Genomic DNA, 22,091 nt, shown 5'->3' with positions numbered 1-22,091 from the left:
AACATTTGAAAGAACTCAATTTACTAGTAACAAAATGGGAATCATATCTAAGTATATCCTTCTTTACCATCAGATAAAGAATGCGTCCAAATATTATTTTATTACAATACTTCCAAACTAACTGGATTTCATTTCACTGATAATTCTTTTTCTACTGTATAGAATCACTCAAATTCAAGCCTCCATGTAATTTCTTCCTACTTCCCACCACACTAACATTTTAATATCAATTCCTTATTGTTCAATAAACCAACTTAACATATTATCAAACACAATTGCATCAATCTTGGAGCAAAATCTGTGGGATTATCAATGCAATTGAGTCTACATTGTTACTAGCAGATTATTGCTACAGGAAAATCGCAATGAGTCAAATCCCAGGGGATCTGCCCACAAATTTGTGTTAAGTAGAGGTGCATGATAACAGAGGAAGCCCCATTCCCACATGAACACATCTGTGTAACCCGACATGCCGAGAAACACGATCTGTCTGTCAGAAACACCAGATTCAAATGCCAAATGAAAACACAGTAAAGCAGTAAATGTGTGAAAGAGTCTAGCCTGACCTTGTGAAAAAAAGGCTGGAGCTTTGCACTGAAAAAAATGTCAGGAGTTAGCTCTGGAAAGACATAGTAATTTTTTTCTACTTAGCATGCTGTCTTCGCATGTGCGAGCTACAGTCCACCATGTTGTCAATATAGTCAAACATGTTTTCATTGTTTTGATGTCCGCTTTAAGCTTCGCACCATGGTTTAACACCTGCTGTATCAACTTTACCTTCACTCTGATCGACAACACCACTTTTAACTTTCTCACAGGTTTAGCCATACTTGCAGGCTTTGCACACTTTCTTTCACAGGGCGATCTTGATGTCAAATGATGGCTTGCCTAGCACTCCACATTTTTGCATTATTGTGTGATCTAACTCTGCTCTGACTGGTTGGCAGTCACATGACAAGTTTAGACACAGTCAGCTAATCTGGAGTTACCAGTGCAGAACTTCAGTTTATCATGGGCATCGTTCTATGAGATTTGCTATTCTGCTGGCAGGAATGGTTGACGACTTTGACATAATCCCAATTTTGTGTAATCAGAGTTTGACTCAACACAGTTTGACTGCAATTAAGTAATACCATTTAAGTGGATACATTACATTAAAATGTGGCATCTGTCAACACGGCAATCCCACAAAGGGAACAAAGAGAGAAGACACAAAGCATCAGATTTTACTTCTAGATCAAATATATTTAAAGCAGTATGACTTTAAAGAAAACTTTAAATGAGCAATGTTGAGCGAGGATTTAAGGAAATGGGCAAGCTTCGAAATAGAAGGGGCTTCATTGCGTAGATTTCACACATTGTAGAAAATGTTGCAAATTCTTATCAAAACTGTTTTCAAGTGGTTTTTCAGAAATGTTGCAAAGGACATGCTGAACAACTAAACCACTAATCCTACATTGAACAATGAAATGATCAAAGACTGTCACTATTATCTGGGGAGGTAAGAATGACTGCACTTGACATCAAGGCAGCATTTGACTAAGTGTGGCAACAAGGAGCCCCAGTAAAATTTAAGCCAATGGGAATCAGGGGAAAACTTTTAATTTGCTGGAGGAGTCATACCCAACACAAAAGAAGGTGGTTGTGGCTGTTGGAGGCCAGAAATCTGAGCCTCAGGACATTGCTGCAGGAGTTTGACAGGGCAGTGTTCTAGGCCCAATTATCCTCAGCAACCTCATCAATGGCCTTCCCCCACCACCATAAAGACAGAGAAGGGATTGTTCGATGATGATTGCACAGTGTTTAGTACCATTCACGACTCCTAATACAATTAGGCAGTCTGTGTCCATATGTCACAAGAACTGGACAATATTCAGGCTTGGAGCGATAAGTGGCAAGTAATATTCGTGCTCATAAGTGCCAGGCAATGACCATCTCCAACAAGAGAGAACCTAACCATTCCCCTTGACATTCAATTACACTACCACCATTGAACCCCATCAACATCCTGAGGGTTACCACTGACCAGAAATTTAACTAAATCAGCTGTATAAATACTCGGGCTACAAGAGCAGGTCAGAGGGTGGGAATTTTGTGGCAAGTAACTCACCCTCAGACTCCCCACAGCCTGTCTACCATCTACAAGGAATACTTTCCACTCACCCGGATGAGTGCAGCTCCAACAACACTCAAAAAGCATGACACCATCCAGGTCAAAACAGCCCACTTAATTGGCACCCCATTAACCACCTTAAATTTTCACTCCATCCACCATCACCGCACAGTGGCAACAGTGTGTACCATATACAAGATGCACTGCAGCAATTCACCAAGACTCATTCGACAGCACCTACCAAATCCATGACCTCTACCACCTAGAGGGAGAGGGGCAGCAGATCGATGGGAACACCACCAGCTGCAAGTTCCTTTCAAGCCACACACCATCCTGACTTAGAACTATAACACCATTCACTGTTGCTTAGTCAAAAGCCTGTAACTCCCTTCCTGACAACATTGGGGGTGTTCCTACCCCAGATGGAGTGCAGCGGTTCAAGAAGAAAACTCACCAATGCCTTCTCAAGGGCAATTAGGGATGCTAGCCTTGCTAATAACATTCACATCCCATTTCTGTTAAGTTTTCCAGTAGGACAGCATCTCCAAGAATTAGGTTTTGTTACCAATATGGAACTAGTAAAATCACACTGGTTCTGGACTTCAAGATTTCTGTCTACTTTAGGAACATGGTGGAAACAAGGGTACAAATAGGTCATTGGGAGACAAAACAACAGATGAACAAAAAGTCAAAAACATTTTCCTGAAAAAAGACATTTTGTCAAAGCTTTTCATCTTGCACTCACCAGGACAATGACAAGAATACCAATGTCAGGGGGAGGAACAACTTTATACTGTATCAGAAGAGCGTGCTGATTGGTTGCAAGTGGACTCTGGTAGAGGTGTTGCCATGGAGAATGCACCTATTAATGGTGACTGATGATTAACTGCCAAGCATTGTTTGAAATTTAAACCAGGCAGTTCGAATCTGGTCAAGGCATTACCCGAAGGAATGAACCAAGGCATGGTATCACTTATTTTGTTTAGCTGAAACAGATGCAATTTGTATACATGTTCTTTCTGTCTGCAAAGGACAGGGCCCTGTGTATTAATGTTTGTAGCTTCCAGCACACGCAAGTGCGCCACACTGCGAGCCTGACTGACAATCTTAAATTGGCTATCAGCGTAATTTTTAGCACACTGAGGATTATTTAGCAAATGCTATTTATTTATTTAGCAATTGCAGAATCACATCTAACGTTGGATACTGTGTTTTGAGTTTTGCAAGCACAGGCTGTTTGGGTATGGCCTGTACCTTGCCCATCGCGAACAGCAAACAACTGGGAACTTCCTATTTGTATTTCTTCCATTTCACCTGAAGTGATTGCTTTCTTCTACACCCATATTTATTCACAGCACCATTCCTTGAAGGGTTTGAGGACCTAATTATTTCTGTTTACAGATAACTTTCACCACCATCATCAAAGACCAATTAATGTTGCACCATTTCTATAGCTTGAGAAAATACACTCAAGTTTTCCAACATTTTAAATAAAAAACCTCAAAACCTATGCATAATATTCCCAAGTCCATAAGTGAAGTTGGGATAGCTACGGCAAAGGGAAAGGAGGTGGGCCAAATGTATGTCGGGAACAGTTGTGTAAGACTGATCATTGTATCTTAAGCTTTAGATTAGCCCTATTGGGTCCTATTCGGGACAAATATGGTGGTATATGATTAGAGGTGCAGGGCAAGGCTAGAGTGCTTAATGAGCGCTTTCTAACAATGTTTACTCAGGATGGAATGAAAGCAGAGCTAGCGAAAGTGAACTGGCAAATTAGGTTAAGGAACAGGTCCATTGAGATGCAGTGGCAGACATTTAAGGGGTATTTTAGAATACACAGAATAGACACATTCCAGTGATAAAGAAAAATTCCAAGGTGGGAACCCACCATCCATAGTTAACTAAAAAAGTTAAAAATGATGTCAAGCTTAAAGAAAAAGCATAGAATTGTGCAAAGATAGGTGGAAGGTCAGAAGATTGGGTAGAATATAAAAAACAGCAAAGAATGACTAAAAGATTGATAAGGAAGGAAAAATTAGAGTACGAGAGAAAGCTAGCTATAAAGACAGATAGTGAGAGTTTCTATAGATATTTAAAAAAAGAAAAAGAGTTAACAAAGTGAGCACTGGTCCCATAGAAGGTGAGTCTGGCAAATTAATAATGGAAAATAAGGAGATGGGGGATGAATGGAACAGGTATTTTACATTGATCTTCACTATAGAGGATACAAGTAACATCCCGGAAATAGCTGTAAATCAGGAAATGGGAGGGAGGGAGGAAGGAAGGAAATCAAGAAAATTACAATCACCAGTGAAGTGGTATTGAGCAAATTATTGGAACTGTGGGCTGAGAGGTTTCCAGATCCTGATGGGCTTCAGCCTAGGGTCTTGAAAGAGGAGGCTAGGGAGATAGTTGATGTGTTGGTTTTAATTTTCCAAAATTCCCTAGATTCGGGGAAGGTTCCATTAGATTGGAAAATAGCGAATGTAACTCCTTTATTCAAAAAGGGAGGGAGACAAGAAGCAGGGAACTACAGGCCAGTTAGCTTCACATCTGTCTTAGGGAACATGTTGGAAACTATTATTAAAGAAGCTATAGCAGGGCACTTGGAAAAATTCAAGGTAATCAAGCAGTCAACCTGGTTTTATGAAAGGGAAATCATGTTTAACCAATTTATTGAGTTCTTAGAAGGAGTCACATGTGCTGTGGATAAAGGGGATGGACTGTATTTAGATTTCCAGAAGGCATTTGATAAGGCGCCACATCAAAGGTTACTATGGAAAATAAAAGCTCCTAGTGTAGGGTGTAGCATATTGGCATGAATAGAAGATTAGATAGCTAACAGGAAACAGGGTAGGCATAAAAGGGTCTTTTTCTATTTGACAAGATATCATGAGTAATGTGCCACAGGGATCCGTGCTGGGGCCTCAACTTTTAACAAAAATGACTTTGATGAAGAGACCAAAATCATGGTTGCTAAACAAAAGCAGAATTACCTGGAAAAACTCAGCAGGTCTGGCAGCATCGGCGGAGAAGAAAAGAGTCGACGTTTCGAGTCCTCACGACCCTTCAACAGAACTGAGTATAGTTAGGAGAGGGGTGAAATATAAGCTGGTTTAAGGTGGTGGGGGGAAGAGAAGTTGAGGATGGGGTGGTTGTAGGGACAAGCAAGCAGTGATAGGAGCAGATAATCAAAAGATGTCACAGACAAAAGGATCAAAGAGGTGTTGGAAGGTGGTGATATTATCTAAGAAAATGTGCTAATTAAGTTTTGTCTGTGACATCTTTTGATTATCTGCTCCTATCACTGCTTGCTTGTCCCTCACCACCCCACCCTCAACTTATCCCCCCCTGTCCCCCACCTTAAACCAGCTTATATTTCACCCCTCTCCTAACTATACTCAGTTCTGTTGAAGGGTCGTGAGGACTCGAAACGTCGACTCTTTTCTTCTCCGCCGATGCTGCCAGACCTGCTGAGTTTTTCCAGGTAATTCTGTTTTTGTTTTGGATTTCCAGCATCCGCAGTAGTTTTTTGTTTTTATATCATGGTTGCTAAATTTGCTGATGACATAAAGATAGGTGGTAAAGTAAGATGTGAAGATGACATAAGGAGGCTACAAAGGTACATAGATAGGTTAAGTGAGTGGGCAAAGCTCTGGCAAATGGGGTAAAATGTGAAATTGTCCGTTTTGGCAGGAAGAATAAAAAAAAGAAACATAAAATGGTGAGAGATTGCAGAGCTTTGAGATGCAGAGGAATCTAGATGTCCTAGTGCAAAAGGTTAATATCCAGATACAGCAAGTAATTAGGAAAGCTAATAGAATGTTACTGTTTATTGCAAGGGGAATTGATTACAAAAGTAGGGAGGTTATGCTTCAGTTATATGGGGCATTGGTTAAGACCACATCTGGAGTCCTATGTACATTATTGGTCTCCTTATTTAAGGAAGGATGTAAATGCACTGGAAGCAGTCCAGAGAAGGTTTACTAAACTAATAACAGGAACGGGCAGGTTGTCTTATGAGAAAAGGTTGGGCAGGCCAGGCTTGTACCTGCTGGAGTTTCGAAGAGTAAGAGGAGACTTGATTGAAACCTTTTAAGATCCTGAGGGGTTTTGACAAGGTCGATTTGAAGAGGATGTTTCCTCTAGTGGGGACATCTAGAACTAAGGGTCACTGTTTAAAAATAAGGAGTTGTGAGTCTTTGGAACTCTCTTCCTCCAAAGGTGATGGAAGCAGGGTCTTTGAATATTTTCAAGGCAGGGATAGATAGATTCTTGATAAGCAAGGGGGTGAAACGTTACGATCAGATCAGTCATGATCTTAAATGACAGAGCAGGCTCAAGGGGCTGGGTGGCCTACTCCTGCTACTAATTCGTATGTTCTTATGTCCAGATGGCTTGCATCCCAGGTTGCCAAATCAAGGGGACTGGAGAGAGCAAAAGGGCTTGCCATAATTTTCCAACCTTACCTAGATATGGAGGTACCAGAGGATTATCAAGTGGCCCATGTGACACCCATATTCAAGAAAGAGTCCTAGCAACTACAGGTCAGTTAGTTTAACTCCAGTGGTGGATAAGATTTCCAAAACATTAATCAAGCTTATGAAATAGGAGGGTCAGCGTCAGTTTGGATAAAAAAATTGGCTTAAGGTTAGAATGCAGCGAGTCACGGTTAATTAAACAATATCCGTCTTTCACAAATCCATGCTAGTTCTTCATCATCAACTTATTTTATCATCAACTATCTCCCTAGCCTCCTCTTTCAAGACCCTAGGCTGAAGCCCATCAGGACCTGGGAACTTCTCAGCCCACAGTTCCAACAATTTGCTCAATACCACTTCCCTGGTGATTGTAATTTTCTTAATTAAACTTCATATCAACTCATCTCCAAGTGCTTGTTGATTTTTTCCCCTGATTATTGTTTGAGCATCCCTTCTGCCAAAATGCATCACGTCATTCTCAGTTTGCCACATCTCCCATTTGGTACCATTGGCAAATACTGAAATTTTACTCTATACTCCAATATTCAAGTCAATTATAAACATCAAAAAACAGCGGAATGCCACCGTTTATCATCCTCCAGACTGATAAATAAGCATTTACACCAACTCGCTCAAGAGTGTTCAGGGTCAGAGGAACCTGGAGGTTCATGTGCATAGATCTCTGAAGGTGGCAGAACATATTGAGAGAGTAATTACCAAGGCCTATGGTGTCTTGAGCTTCATAAATAAAGGTACTGAGTACAAACACAAAGAAGTTATGCTGAACTTTAATAAAGCACTGATTAGGCCACAGCTTGAGTATTGCACCCAGCTCTGGTCACAACTCTTTCGGAAGGATGAGAGGGTCCTTGAGAGAGTGCAGAGGAGATTTACCAAAATGGTTCCAGGGATGAGGAATTTTGGCTACTAAGTAAGGTTAGTGAAGCTGAGGTTGTTCTCCTTACAGCAAAGGAGTTTGAGGGGAGATTTGATATATGTGTACAAGATTATGATCTAGACAAAGTGACAAAAAAAGCTGTTCCTATTAGCTGATAGTACAAGGACCAGAGGGTACTTATTTAAAGTTTTGGGCAAGAGATGCAAGTGGGTGTGAGAAAGTACTCTTTTATACAGCGAGTGCCAATGAGTGAAATTTGCTGCCTGCGAGGGTGATGAAAGCAGAGGCAATCATTGATTTCAAAAGGAAATTGGATGGGGACTTGAGAGAAATAAACTTACAGGGTTACAGGGATAGAGTGAAAAATGGTACCTGACCAGGTTGCTCCAGAGAGCCAGCATGCACTCAATGGGCTGAATGACCTCGTTCTGTGCCTTAATGACTCTATCACTTATGTAGACAGCTGTAAGTGACTATGTGGGCTTGAACACTTCCTTCCAGGTATGCTCTGCATTCAAATACCTTGCTTCTATCCATGGATAAACAGATCTTTAAACTAGTATTAACATCTCCCAACCACAATAGGAATAGTTGCCTACATACATAGCATTAAGTTTAAACTTAGCCACCTTAGTTTCGTCATTTAAATTTTATCAGCTCTTCAAGTTGCCAGAGCCGCCTTTCTGTTAAAACCTTTGACCAAATTCACAAAATGTAAAATCACGCCTGTTGGAATGTGAATGTCCCTTTCCATGCTTTGCCATCAGTTCTTCTCTCATTGGTATATTTTACTTTGCATTGTTCCTGTGAGTGGGCAAGAACATTTTCTATGATCAACACAGTTTGTTTTTGGCAGATTGAATTGAATTATTCCAGTACACTGAGTTTTGAGTTTGGACTCAAAAGCCTTAGTTAAAAGAGTGATTAATACCAAGCCCTGGATTTAACATCTATGTCAATTGTAAGAATCCAGAATGTCCTTCCTATAATTGACATAGATTTTAAATCCAGGGCTTGGTATTAATCACTCTTTTAACTAAGGCTTTTGAGTCCAAACTCAAAACTCAGTGTACTTGAATAATTCATTTCAATGAGCCAAAAACAAGCTGTGTTGATCATAGAGAATGTTCTTGCCTACTCACAGGAACAATACAAATGTAAATGATACCAATGAGAGAAGAACTGATGGCAAAGCATGGAAAGGGGCATTCACATTGCAAATTTCAAAAAGGACAGACATTCATAATGTTTCCCCACCGGAACTGTCCAACTTCCCTACAATATTTGGAAAAAAATAACTATCAAAATAGATTCAAAAACCAAGCCATTTCTTAGCAACATAAAATAACCAGGATTAAGGCAAAAGATTTCACTTTGAGTTTCTCTAAAAAGTAGCATGACTTCAGACCATTTTTTTTCTAACAAGTTAGTGAATTTCATCAATGCAATTCAAGATGTTAGACCAAAGTGACATTAGCAAAAGAAAGAGGGATATTTTAGGAGTGAATAATTACTGGTTTTAAAAAGCCAAGAGGAAATTGAAATCAAGTACTTTCACAACGTTCAAAATCAACAATTTTACCATATAAAGTGGCATAATAAAGCAAATCAAAAAATACTGGAAAACATTTACATTGTTACAAAATGCATAAATGGACATGGCAGTTTACACTACTTAAGAGAGTACATTTCCAAAGATGAATGCTGCTTATTGTTAAGTAGAATGGGCAATCTACAAGTGGGAATGATCTGCATGCACTGCATTTTTTTCATACACCACAGTTACAATAAGGCTTAGTACACGTGCAATGAGGCACTATGTTTCTCCAGTATTCATTGAAACAGGAGTAGACCATTCAGCCCCTTGAGCCGGTCCACCAGTGAATTAGATTATAGTTGATATGCACCTCAATGAGGTGTTGGTAAATTTCAAATTCTGTTCCTTGGCCAAAATCTTGAAATCCATTCCTGTGAACTAAAATTATCCATCTCTGATCAATCTTTGATTAAATTTTGGGCTGAAAATCTCCATTTTCAGGATGGCAGGAACGGCAGTCACATGAGCACCACAAGTAGAAAATAGCTCATATGACCCAAAAGGGTCACATCAAAACATTCTTCACCTTACGTCTCAAATGTAGATTAAGCAGAAAACTGTGTTACCTCTCCATCTTCCCAAATTTGATCCCTTGCACCCACTATTCAGTTTAAAACCCTCTCTACTTCCTCTGTTATATGACTTGCCGGGACACCAGCTCCAGCACGGTTCAAGTGCAGAGCTTCCCAACGGTACAGATCCTACTTTCCCCAATACTGTGCCAGTGCCCCACAAACCAGGACCTACTTCTCCCGCACCAGTCTTTGAGCCATGCATTCATTTCTCTTATCTTATTTGTCCTATGCCAATTTGCACGTGGCTCAGGTAATAATCCAGAAATTACCACCTTTGAGGTTGGGCTTCTTAATTTGGTGCTGAGTTCTCATACTGACTATGTAGAGTCCTCTGTGCCTATGTCATTGGTACCTACATGAACCACAACCGCTGGATCCTCCCCCTTCCACTGCAAGTTCTTCTCCATCCCTGAGCAGATGTACTGAACCCTGGCACTAGGCAGGCAACACAGCCATCTCTTTGCTACAGAGAACAGTGTCAAGCCCCCTCACTCTACTGCCCTCTACTACTACCTCTGCTCTAAAAATATTTAAAGGCTCTGCTTCCACTGTCATTTGAGAAAGAGAGTTCCAAAGACTCATGACCCTCAGAGAAAAAACTCTTCTCATCTCTGTCTTAAATGGGTGAACCCTTATTTTTAAATAGTGACTCCTAGTTCTAGATTCTCCCACAAGGAGAAACATCCTTTCCACGTCCACCTTGTGAAGACCCCCCAGGAACTTATATGTTTCAATCAAGTCACCTCTTACTCTTCTAAATGCCAGCAGATACAAACCTAGCCTGTTCAGCCTCTCCTGATAAGACAACCTGCCCATTCCATGTATTAGTCTAGCAAACCTTCTTAAACTGCTTCCAATGCATTTACATTCTTCCTTAAATAAGGAGACCCTTATAAGCAGACCCTATTCAAGCAGCTTCAGCTCCAGAACACCACCAACATTCCTAACCTCCTTCGAGCACAACTGCAGGTTTGGAACAATTATTCACATTTTCCTCCTCTTGGTTCAGTTTACCCTTTATGTTGAAGTATATGATCAATGTTTTTCTAAGGGGCTGATTCCCTGAGCTGTTCCTGTCACTTGCCCCTTCACATTTCTGTTGATTTATAGCAACTACAATCACATGTATGCTCTACCAACAGAATAGGCACTATTTTTCCCCTCCCACACTCTCCAGCCCTGTTTATCTGACCATTTTTGATCCTGCTTTTGCCAGGTTTTTCTTGAGGGATCAATTCCGCAAGCTCTTTTCTGCCACCTATTTTCCTCTTCCGGAGACATCCTGCTGTTTCTCACCTAAACAGTTTCCATCCAAGTATTTCATTCGGCTACAAGCTCTAGGGTCGTTGCTTCAGTTTCAATAACCAGAGACCTCGTTCTTTCAAAATTTCTATTCTTGTGTTCGCCGATAATTAAGGCAGAATAGTTAGCTCACACCATCTAGAAGCACAGATTTGGGGAGGGCCACTGGGAGAGAATGGGAATAAATCAAGTATCACAGTCATAGAATAATATTTTATTATTAGATATCAACAGTGAAAAGTGTGTTAGAAATATTGCCAGCAGTTTGGGTTTAATGTTGAACTTTGTAAATGAATTGCTAGTTCATGGCAGAGGTGGGAGGTCAGGTATAACATGACTATTGTAGAAACTGACTGTGATGTCAACAGTTCGTAAGCGCTAAGCCAATTTGGGGCTAGACTGATGACATTAAGAGAAGCCACTTGAAAGAATCCCACTTGAAACCTACTCATACCCCTCCCCCAGGTTGAGAAAGCCTAATCTACAGATTGCCCAGCAGGAGTTTACTTCAGTAGCACATCTCTTCCCTGTGACTTCACAGAGAGATTGACAAGAGCAGCAACACCATTACTCCTACCTTTCCCTCCAGCTCACGCACTATCTTGAATTGGGACATATATCACCATTCCTTCAAGATCTCTCATCATTATCCTGGAAGGCCTGGCTCAACAGCACGAGAGAGCACCAACAGAAGGAGTGCAGCAGGTCATGCAAAAGGCCCACCATCAGCTTTTCAATGCAAGTTGAATAATTTAAGCTATGACAACATAGTTCATATCTCAGGAACAAATGCAAAAAAATTGCAATCATGACTGATGAAATTTCTGGTGCCCTTGGTTAATCTATATATTTATTAGTTTGGACCCTTACTCAACTTCTTAGCATCAAACTCAATTTTTTTCTTTCATACATGTAATTACATTTACATATATTTTCCTATTTCTGGTTAATATAATAGCACAAAATATTATAATTATGAAACAATTATCATCAAGGAATTTCTAACCTAAACATTGAAGAAGTATTGCTCTGTTCTCCGACAGGATTTCCGCCTGTCTCTTCTGCCTTGTTCACCTTCATTGCTTTCCATTTCTCTCCTGGTGTTTGACAAGGTGTTTACTAAAACCCACTTTCACAGCCATATTTCCTTTCTCAGTGACTGTCTCCGTCTCCGACTCACCCCACGTGGATTTCAACTGAAATTCCGCCCCTCTTGTTTCGAACCCACCCAGGATTACAGGTATCTCCGGGACATAAAACGTTTCTTGGACTGCTGTTCCCGTCGCATTCTCAGATCCACACTCAGTGCCATGCGCCGCCATATGAACACACTCGACCTCTCCCTCCAGCAGCACCGCCGCACCCTTTTTCAAAGCTGCGCGTGCCCCCAGTTTCATTTTATTCTTTGCCTCATCTGACGCCTCAACAAGAAACTTTTCCTCTTTCTCTCAAGTGCTAAGGAACGCAAGCTCCAACAACTCACCGACACCAACACCCATCTGGGACCCTCCACCACTGCTTGTCCCTCCGTCCCCACCCCATTTTCCAGCCCCAGCCGCGTATTCACTATACACCCTGACCTTCCCCTCTCCGATGCTGAACATTCAGCGCTCAGCAAAGGACTTAGTTTCATACCCTTACGCCCTCATCTCAATGAATTTCAGGCTCGGCACGATGCTGAACTCTTCTTCCGCCGTCTTCGTCTCCGTGCTCACTTCTTTGGGCAGGAGTCCTCTCCCCGTTCAACGGATCCTTTTACCCACCTCCAATATTCTCCCTCCACCTGGACCCCTCCCTCTGGATTCTTACCTTCTCTTGATCTTTTCATTGAGAACTGTCGGCATAACATTAGCCATCTCAATTTCTCTGCTCCTCTCACCCATTCTAATCTGTCTCTCTCTGAACTTACTGCACTCCGTTCTCACAGGTCCAACCCCAACATTGTCATCAAACCCGCTGACAAGGGTGGTGCTGTTGTTGTCTGGCGCACTGACCTCTACCTCGCGGAGGCTGAGCGTCAACTCGCAGACACTTCCTCCTACCTCTCCTTGGACCATGACCCCACCACAGAACATCAAGCCATTGTTTCCAGGACTGTCACTGACCTCACCTCCTCTGGAGATCTTCCTCCCGCAGTTTCCAACCTGATAGTCGCCCAACCTCGGATGGCCCGCTTCTACCTCCTACCCAAAATCCACAAACAGAACTGTCCCGGCAGACCGATCGTGTCAGCCTATTCCTGCCCCACGGAACTCATTTCTCGTTATCTTGACTCCCTTCTCTCTCCCCTTGTCCAGTCCCTTCCCACCTACATCCTTGATTCCTCTGACACCTTATGTCACATCAACAATTTCCAGTTCCCTGGCCCCAACTGCTTCCTCTTCACCATGGACGTCCAATCCCTCTACACCTCCATCCCCCACCAGGATGGTCTGAGGGCCCTTAGCTTCTTCCTTGAACAGAGGCCCAAACAATCCCCATCCACCACTACTCTCCTCCGTCTGGCTGAACTTGTTCTCACACTGAACAATTTCTCCTTTAACTCCTCTCACTTCCTCCAAATAAAAGGTGTGGCTATGGGTACCCGCATGGGCCCCAGCTATGCCTGTCTCTTTATGGGGTATGTGGAACATTCCTTGTTCCAGTCCTACTCCGGCCCCCTCCCACAACTCTTTCTCCGGTACATCGATGATTACTTCGGTGCTGCTTCATGCTCTCGTCGGGACTTGGAAAAATTCATTAATTTTGCTTCCAATCTCCACCCCTCCATCATCTTCACATGGTCCATCTCTGACACTTCTCTTCCCTTCCTTGACCTCTCTGTCTCAATTTCTGATGATAGACTGTTCACCAATATCCATTACAAGCCTACCGACTCCCACAGCTACCTCGACTACAGCTCCTCACACCCCGCTTCCTGTAAGGACTCCATCCCATTTTCTCAGTTCCTTCGCCTCCGTCGCATCTGTTCTGATGACGCTACCTTCAAAAACAGTTCCTCTGACATGTCCTCCTTCTTCCTTAACCGAGGTTTTCCACCCACGGTCGTTGACAGGGCCCTCAACCGTGTCCGGCCCATCTCCCGGGCATCCGCCCTCACGCCTTCTCCTCCCTCCCAGAAACATGATAGGGCCCCCCTTGTCCTCACTTATCACCCCACCAGCCTCCGCATTCAAAGGATCATCCTCCGCCATTTCCGCCAACTCCAGCATGATGCCACCACCAAACACATCTTCCCTTCAAAACAAAAACAGAATTACCTGGAAAAACTCAGCAGGTCTGGCAGCATCGGCGGAGATGAAATCAGTTAACGTTTCGAGCCTTCATGGCCCTTCGGCAGAACTGAAGCATAGTTAGGAGAAGGGAGAAATATAAACTGGTTTAAGGTGGTGGGGGGGTGGGGGGTGGGGCGGGGGGGGGAAGAGAGACGTTGAGGGTGTGGTGATTGTGGAGATAAGCAGTGATAGGAGCAGATAATCAAAAGATGTCACAGACAAAAGGGTCAAAGAGGTGTTGAAGGTGGTGATATTTGTCTAAGAAAAGTGCTAATTAAGAATGGAAGACAGGATACTCAAGGTACAGCTCTAGTGGGGGTGGGGTGGACAGACTAACAAGGTTTTAGTTTTAGATTTAAAAATAATGGAAATAGGTGGGGAAAGAAGAATCTATATAAATTATTGAAAAAAAAAAGGGGGTGGGGTGGGGGGAGAAACGGGGTGGGGATGGGGGGAGGAGGAGTTTAAGATCTAAAGTTGTTGAATTCAATATTCAGCCCGGACGGCTGTAAAGTGCCTAGTCGGAAGATGAGGTGCTGTTCCTCCAGTTTGCGTTGGGCTTCACTGGAACAATGCAGCAAGCCAAGGACAGACATGTGGGCAAGAGAACAGGGTGGAGTTTTAAAATGTCAAGCGACAGGGAGGTGACCCTTTCTTTTTATAAAAAAGTTAGTTCCAGTCAAGGAACACCACAGCTTTAACAAAAGAAAAATCTATAGGATGTGACCAGTTACAGTGAATTCTAATGTTAAATTGTAATGGAGAACTTTGCATCAGTTGAAAATGTTCTCAAATATATACACATTCTTGCACAACTGATTTTTTTTCATCTGTGCTTAACAAACAATTTATTTTTGCTCCTTATACCTAATTAACTTTAGGTGCCCAGAGGTTAAACAGGACAAAATTGTGAAAAAGTATGTGGGTTGGCTGAAAAGGCAAAATTGGCCAAACCCAAAAAAATTCAAATTAAAATATATATTAATGTGCAGATTACAAAAAACAAAATTAGAGTCTTTGATTAAAATTGTTGAAACATGCCTGCAGATAGGTTGTATTGCTAATTAAATATTCTTGGATGTAAAAATTTCGGAAGAGATAGGAAAGACGGGAAAAATTTAGCTACGTTCAAAGACAAAAACCAAAGAAATGAGTTGAATTAAGTAATCCAACAGAATCCCTTTGGATAGATGAAATGTGTAGATAAATTAGATTGCAAATATTGACAATTAGTAAAATTGAAGAGATTTTAGTCATCCAGAAAGTGGCCGGGATAGGGAAATATTTATAGTGAGAAAGGGGTGGGTGGGGATGGTGGTGTTCCACTGTGTTCAGGATTGTTTCGAGTCAATGGCCCAGATTTTGCTGCCAATATGATGGTGAGACAATCAGTGCACACTGTTATTATAGGATAAATTTTAACAACTTCTGGAGTCTGCACATGTGCAGTTAAACACAGAAAACAAGAAATGCTGTCACAAACCTCCTGCACCTCCAAAGGATGACAGATTCATTGGTTTTGATCTTCCAGAATTCCCTTGATTCTAGAACAGTCACCATGGAGTGGAAAATAGCAAATGTAACCTCACTATTCAAGAAAGGAGGGAGAGAGAAAACAGGGAACTATATGCCAGTTAGCCTGCCATAAGTAGTAGGGAAAAAACTATTCCAGGAGATGTGATAACGGGGTATTTAGAAAATCATAATATGATTAAGCAGAGTCAATAGGGATTTATGAACAGGAAATAGTGTTTGAGGAATCTATTAGAAAGTTCTTTGAGGTTGTAACTAGCAGAATACATAAGAGGAAACCAGTAGATGTAGTGCATTTTAAAATGGCATTCAATAAGATGCTATACAAGAGGTGCAGAAAGTTAGAGCTCAATGACAAAAGTTGACATGACAACAATGCAAAGTTTAGCAATACAAACATGATCTTGAAAACGCATCCAAACATAAAATAAATCGGATAATGTTTTCTCACAAACTCTGTTTAATCCATTCATTTGTGGTCAGCTTTATCAAAAAAATGTCAATCTAATGGAAACTTCGAAAAGGACCATTAGAAATGTTTGCAGAAAAACAGTTACATGCCAAATGAACAATATTGGATTATAATAAAGGAACTTCAGCTCACACTGATCTTTCCGATGAGATTTTATTTGAAAGCAAATCAATTCTGCATAAAATAATTGTTCAGGCCACACACAATCCAAGTTCAAGAACTATAAACTATGAACCACCATGGATTATGTAAATGAAAACATTATAATTCACAATTAAATCATTTGAGCTAAACTCTGATGGTCCAACTCATTCTGCAAAATCACAATGCTAACTTCACTTAGAAGGACATCTGATTAGTAAATGTAATAATTCAATTAGGAATAGTTTAATATAAAAACCACTCCTTGCAGTATTCCACTCTGAAAACTGCATATATTATCTATTTTTTGTCTTAAATCGTATGCTAAGCATCCTGCTGCTCACTAGCTTCATCAAATCCACACTTTGCAAATAAATATAGTAGTAGCACTCTCACCTCAAAGGTTGAGCTCCACTCCAAAACAAATGCTGAAATTTCAGTGCGGTACTAATGTATTTATGAATTGTCAGAGTTAGTCTTCCAATGAGACATTAAGTAACTCTGCCTGTTCAGGTGGCCGTAAAAATATTTTAAGGATTTCCGGTCTCCTGGCCAACATTTATCCCTCATCCAACACCACCAAAAATAATTAACTGGTTATTTATCCCATTGCTGTTTGTGAGAACTTACTGTGTGCAAAGTGCACTCTGGGATGTCCTAAGACAAATCAATAAGAAATGCAATTCATTCTTCTTTTAGAACTTATTAAAATACTAGGACAGAGTTTTATTTTGAAGTTGGAACTTTTTTAATATCATCACCACAACACCCCATCCCATGCCCACCAACACCCAAAGGGACAGGGAACCTCCTCTCCAAGCCTCTATTGCAGACTTGTCTAGCCTTGTCACTTGGGATGGGGGGGGGGGCACATTTACATATTTTTCTTACTTAAGGGGCCGAATAGCAAATTTCGGAAAGGTAAGGTTTGGTACAACAATAAACCGAATTTCAAAAAAAAGTTGGGTTTTAAGGAAAGAAACAGTTGCTGAGCAAATGAACATGACATAGCAATAAACTGTTAATTTAAAAAAGATAATTAATAAAAATAACCAAGAGTGTGAGGGGGTCAGAGTGCGTGTGTCTGGCTCACTCCCAACCTCAGGGCACTCACTCGTTCAACCTCACCCACTGTAAGTGGGTGCGTGTGTACGTGTTGATGTGTGGTGGTGAGTGAGTGAAACCCGAGAGTGGGCGCAAAGTAGACTGGCACCGCCTCACGCCCCTCCCTCTCCACACACGCACTCCCCACGTGCATGCACTCACTCTCCCCACACTGGACGCGGGCACACGCGCACACACACTGGGCACGCATGCTCTCGCCCTCACTCCTCCCCACCCACCCATCTCCTCCCCAGGCCTGCCAAAACTTCACTTCCACAGGCCCGACGCAATTTCACTCTCCCCGGCTGCCAAAACCTCACCTCGAGGGGCCCCTTTGCTGCTGCCCGGGCCCCGACGCTCCTTTGCCGCCGCCGCCCAGGCGCCCAGAAACCCCTTCGCTACCGCCGCCTGGGCCTCGATGCCCCTTCGCCACCCGGGCTCCGGCCCCGACGCTCCTTCGGTAGCCTCGGCCCAGCAGTCCTCAGCGCAATCACCAACGCCAGTGCTCGCTGCTCCTTGAATCAGCGACTGTGTCTTTCCCTCATTTGCTGCTTACTAGTGAGCCTATCAGCAGCAAACGTGGGAGAGAAGCAGCCTCTGATTAGAGGAGCAGCTCCATGCAGAATCTTCCATTCAAACTCACCTGTTTGAAATGAATTTTGAAAACTGGCTCCGGTAGCCACATTGCAGGCCAGATGTTGGACAAGCCTGTTCTATTGAGTATCCCTGCAGCATAGGGAAGAAGGATCACAAGTGTGGCCTCAAAAAAATTTGTTTATTTTTTCTTCTGTATGTAAAAGTTCCTGGCTGCGCAGGTGAAATCAGCATTTCAGTGTGCACTGGGCCACAGCTAAAAACTTGTGCCCTATGACTGTCGTGTGTGGCTTAGCTGCTCCATTGCTTTGTGTTACTGTGCCACAAGGGAACACAACTGACGAACAAAAGCCATTTAACCAGGCCCTGTAAACTTTGCTACTTATCCTCACAAACATCAATCCTTTTAAACAAGTATGACAAGATAATGCAACTGACACTATCAAATTCATTGCCTTGTTTTTAATTTCAGATGTATGTCACAAATAAGCCCACGAATTAGCTGTTTTTAGTGCCATTTCAAACTAAACACATTGACAAAATGGTGGCACTACCAATTCTTGATTGCTGAAAAACTGAAAAGTGGCCTGTGTTAGCAGGATAGAAATTAATTCACAACGTGAGGGGCAAGATTTAAACGACCATTAATTTTCCAAACCCCAATTTTCAATTCTGAAAATTACTAATGAATTTTTAGTTTCCAGCCAGCAATCTGTCAGGGACAGCCCTTATACAACTGAACGTGATGACTGCCATCAAGTGGTACAAGCACAAGTTCAGTGGCAATATAAATACAGTGTTCGAGAAATCAGAAAGCTTCCTCATGCACTGACTGGAAGCCTATTCTGCGCAACACACTTAAATTCAAGCCGGCATTTGAACACGAACTGCATGACACCAACCAAGGTATTCACAAATACAGAGCTATGCAATAAGTCACAGCTTGAAACAGAATTTGTTCTTTCAAAGAGGGTACCACCCATGCATACCTTCATCAAAGTCAGCATCCTCCTCTGTATGTTGAGGGAAGGGGAAACAGTTGGTAATTTCAAGGCGATCATCTACCACAAGTCCCAGCAGAACCCCTTGGACCACTTCATTGCCTTGACCTTCCTCCTGGAAATGTTTGATGATCTTCAGCACAACCTGCAGTTCAAACATGGTGACATGACAGTGAAAATTCAATATCCAAGCATTTTGAATCCAATATAAATTTGTGCATAGATGTGCAAATAATTGCATATAATCAAGAGAAAAGGGCAAGAAATATTGGGGCAGGGGTTAGGGTAAAAATCAAAAGAATAGACATTGTTGGATATGGGGAAGTGGAGGCAGGGAAATTCTCTAGGGCTGGGAGTTGGACGGGAGGGGCGGAGAGATAGAGGAGAGGTGGGGATCAGCACACAAACAGGAGGGCTGCACTGAATTAAACTCTTATCCCCTCCTACATGCCAGCTTTTCCTTCTTGATGAGGGCAGGGGTTTTTAACTTCTGGTTCCCACTGCAGGTTTGGATATCCCTCTCAAGTTACCTGGTTTGGGGAGTGAATGGACAAAGGGAAGGGGTGGGGGCATGCGGAGGGACCAGGGTCAGAAAGGGAGTGGATGGCGAGCACAGAGACAGAGAGGGAAGGAGGGAGAGACAGGAGGTGGAAGGATAAAGGGAGGGGATGAAGGGGAGTGATTAAAGAGATAGACAGAGGGCCTGCCTTTCTTTACGTAGACATGGTGCTCTTGCTCAGTGGAGTAGCAGGTGCGCAACTGACAGCTTCACTTCCTGTCTGCAGACAGGGTTTTCTTTGCATGAGTGCACGCTCCATTTCCATTTGAATGCCTTAATTACATCGAGTTGGGACATTCTTCCTGAAGACCTGGGTGGGAGTTGCCTCATCTACAATCTCATTGCTCCTATATTATGTCCAGCTCTTAAATCTGCCCTTAAATGTTATTTACGTGAATAGATCAACTTCAGAGCAATGAGCCAGGTTATTATTTTCACTGTAGGGTGAGGGGTCAGAAGTTCTATCAATATCATAGGTTTAATGTGTGGGGGCATGGTAGAAAAAATGAGAAGGATAAGACTAGCCACAGCAAAAGGGCCATGTATCCTACACCAAATTATACAGCAGACTGGATGAGATGTTGTGATTCAGGTCATCGACAACTTCTGGGTGTTGGCAGTTTTCTCTAACATTGCACTAACGAATTCTATAGATTAGTAAACGTCAAGATCAACATGGTAGATTTCTGGCCAGGGAAGCGTTCCAAAGAGACTTACTTTCAAGGGTTGGGAAAGGAAATAAACTGGCTTGAGGTAAGTCTAGGGTGAACACTTTGCTCATCTGCTTTGATTCCAACATTTTGCATCGAAATGCAGCTTGTGAGCATTATCGTTGCGACTAAAATACAGCAATCTGGAAGCCAGGATACCGAACTCAATAAACATTCTTAACTGTGAGATTACTGTGTCAATTCCTGGTTTTCAAGATAATGCTACCTCTCATATTTAACAGGGGAAAAGTCTACCACAGATCTTAGCACAGTCAAAACTGATAATGCATCCAAATTGTGATGTTTAAAAATGGATTGTGCCATAGGCAGAGTCAGACAAAAAATTTCAGTGTATTTTGGAACAGAATGTTGATGCCCTCTTAACATTTAATATACTGCAGATACATATTTCATGTTACATGCACAAGCATACAAGTTTTGCAATGTGCACTTATTTTTAATACATATAAAACATGTACAAAATGGTGCTTTTTGTGAATTATATCAATTATGATGCCCATAGAACAAACAGGTTTTGAAATGCTGCAGAAATTATGTATGTCATTGTTTGCATCATCTCCATTCAATCAATAATTGAGCCACTTATTTTACCTAGCCAATAGAAAAGCATCCTGGGAACTGATTTAACGCCTCCCTGAAATGAATGTCCAGGCTTACTTTGTTGCTGTACAGCAGTAGTTGATTACAATAATAGCAACCAAATACAGCACCACAATGACGAAGAACAATGTACTTTGTGGCACTAGATTTGTTTTAGTTTGGATGATGAGTGAACCAGTTCCCCACGTTTATAAATCCAGTTTCTCATCCTAGTGACAAATATATATAGAACCACCAAAAAACATGTTTGTATACTACTGAGATAAGGGAGCTGGAGTTAGCAGCATGAATGCTGTGAGCTGGTTTGCATTCAGTTGGCTGAAGCAGTGTTGGAGACGGCACAGATCGAAGTGTTGGACAATCTTGTAGTGGGGCAGCAATTTATTCCGTTTTGGCACTATGTCTCCCAAGAGGTATTAATGTAACATGGTAAATTAGAAAAGATCTGGAATATTTTCAAAGTGCAGACTAAAAATTCAATCGGACAGGAACTACATAAACAGGACTTTTGAAAGCAGTGTGAATGTATGTTGCCCAAATCATGGCCAAAGGAAATAGCATCAGGTTAGGTTGATAAAAATAATAGGTCAAGCACTACAGGTGGAAAGTACTGGAAATGAAAAAAGCTTTTCAAGCCAGGCAGTTACGTGCAATTACATGCTTTCACGCTCAGGACTATTGATTTGTCTGCAGCTTCTCAAGAATATTTATAATAGATTTAAGCATACAAGGCAACAGGAGGCTGATACTCTGAAGTGTTGAAGATGGAAAATCTCAGCAATCACAGCGGATGTTTTGCTACATTAAAGGTGCTAGATATATGCAATTTCTTATTGCTGTAGATGGCATGGCATTTTTAAGAACAAGTTACTCTAAACAATCAGACCAACTGAGTAACCATTCCACATAGGCAAACTGAAGATCTATGATGTTATTACAAATGTATTGTAAAAGTTAAAGATTAAAAAATAGGGAGACTGGGGGTGCAGTGGGTTAGCAATACGTGCCTTTCACCTCTGCAACCTGGATTCGAATCCAACCCAAGCCAAAGGACAAAGCTCCTCTCTCTGTCAAAATCTTATACTACATGAATTATGCCTGTCTGAACTTGT

General features: G+C 41.9%; 1 protein-coding gene across 1 annotated transcript in view; it reads right to left on the bottom strand.

The window, feature by feature from the left end:
• The window catches only part of eif3hb (eukaryotic translation initiation factor 3, subunit H, b), a 165,827-nt gene that overhangs the window by 112,341 nt on the left and 31,395 nt on the right, over positions 1-22,091 (bottom strand). The window contains exon 2 of the mRNA XM_078540198.1: positions 19,078-19,234. Coding sequence (XP_078396324.1) covers positions 19,078-19,234 — 157 coding nt within the window. The remainder of the gene's footprint in view (positions 1-19,077; positions 19,235-22,091) is intronic.

The sequence above is a fragment of the Cetorhinus maximus genome, chromosome 4 (assembly GCF_964194155.1).
Source record: "Cetorhinus maximus chromosome 4, sCetMax3.hap1.1, whole genome shotgun sequence".
NCBI lineage: Eukaryota > Metazoa > Chordata > Chondrichthyes > Lamniformes > Cetorhinidae > Cetorhinus > Cetorhinus maximus.
This window is presented reverse-complemented; position numbering and strand designations above follow the sequence as displayed.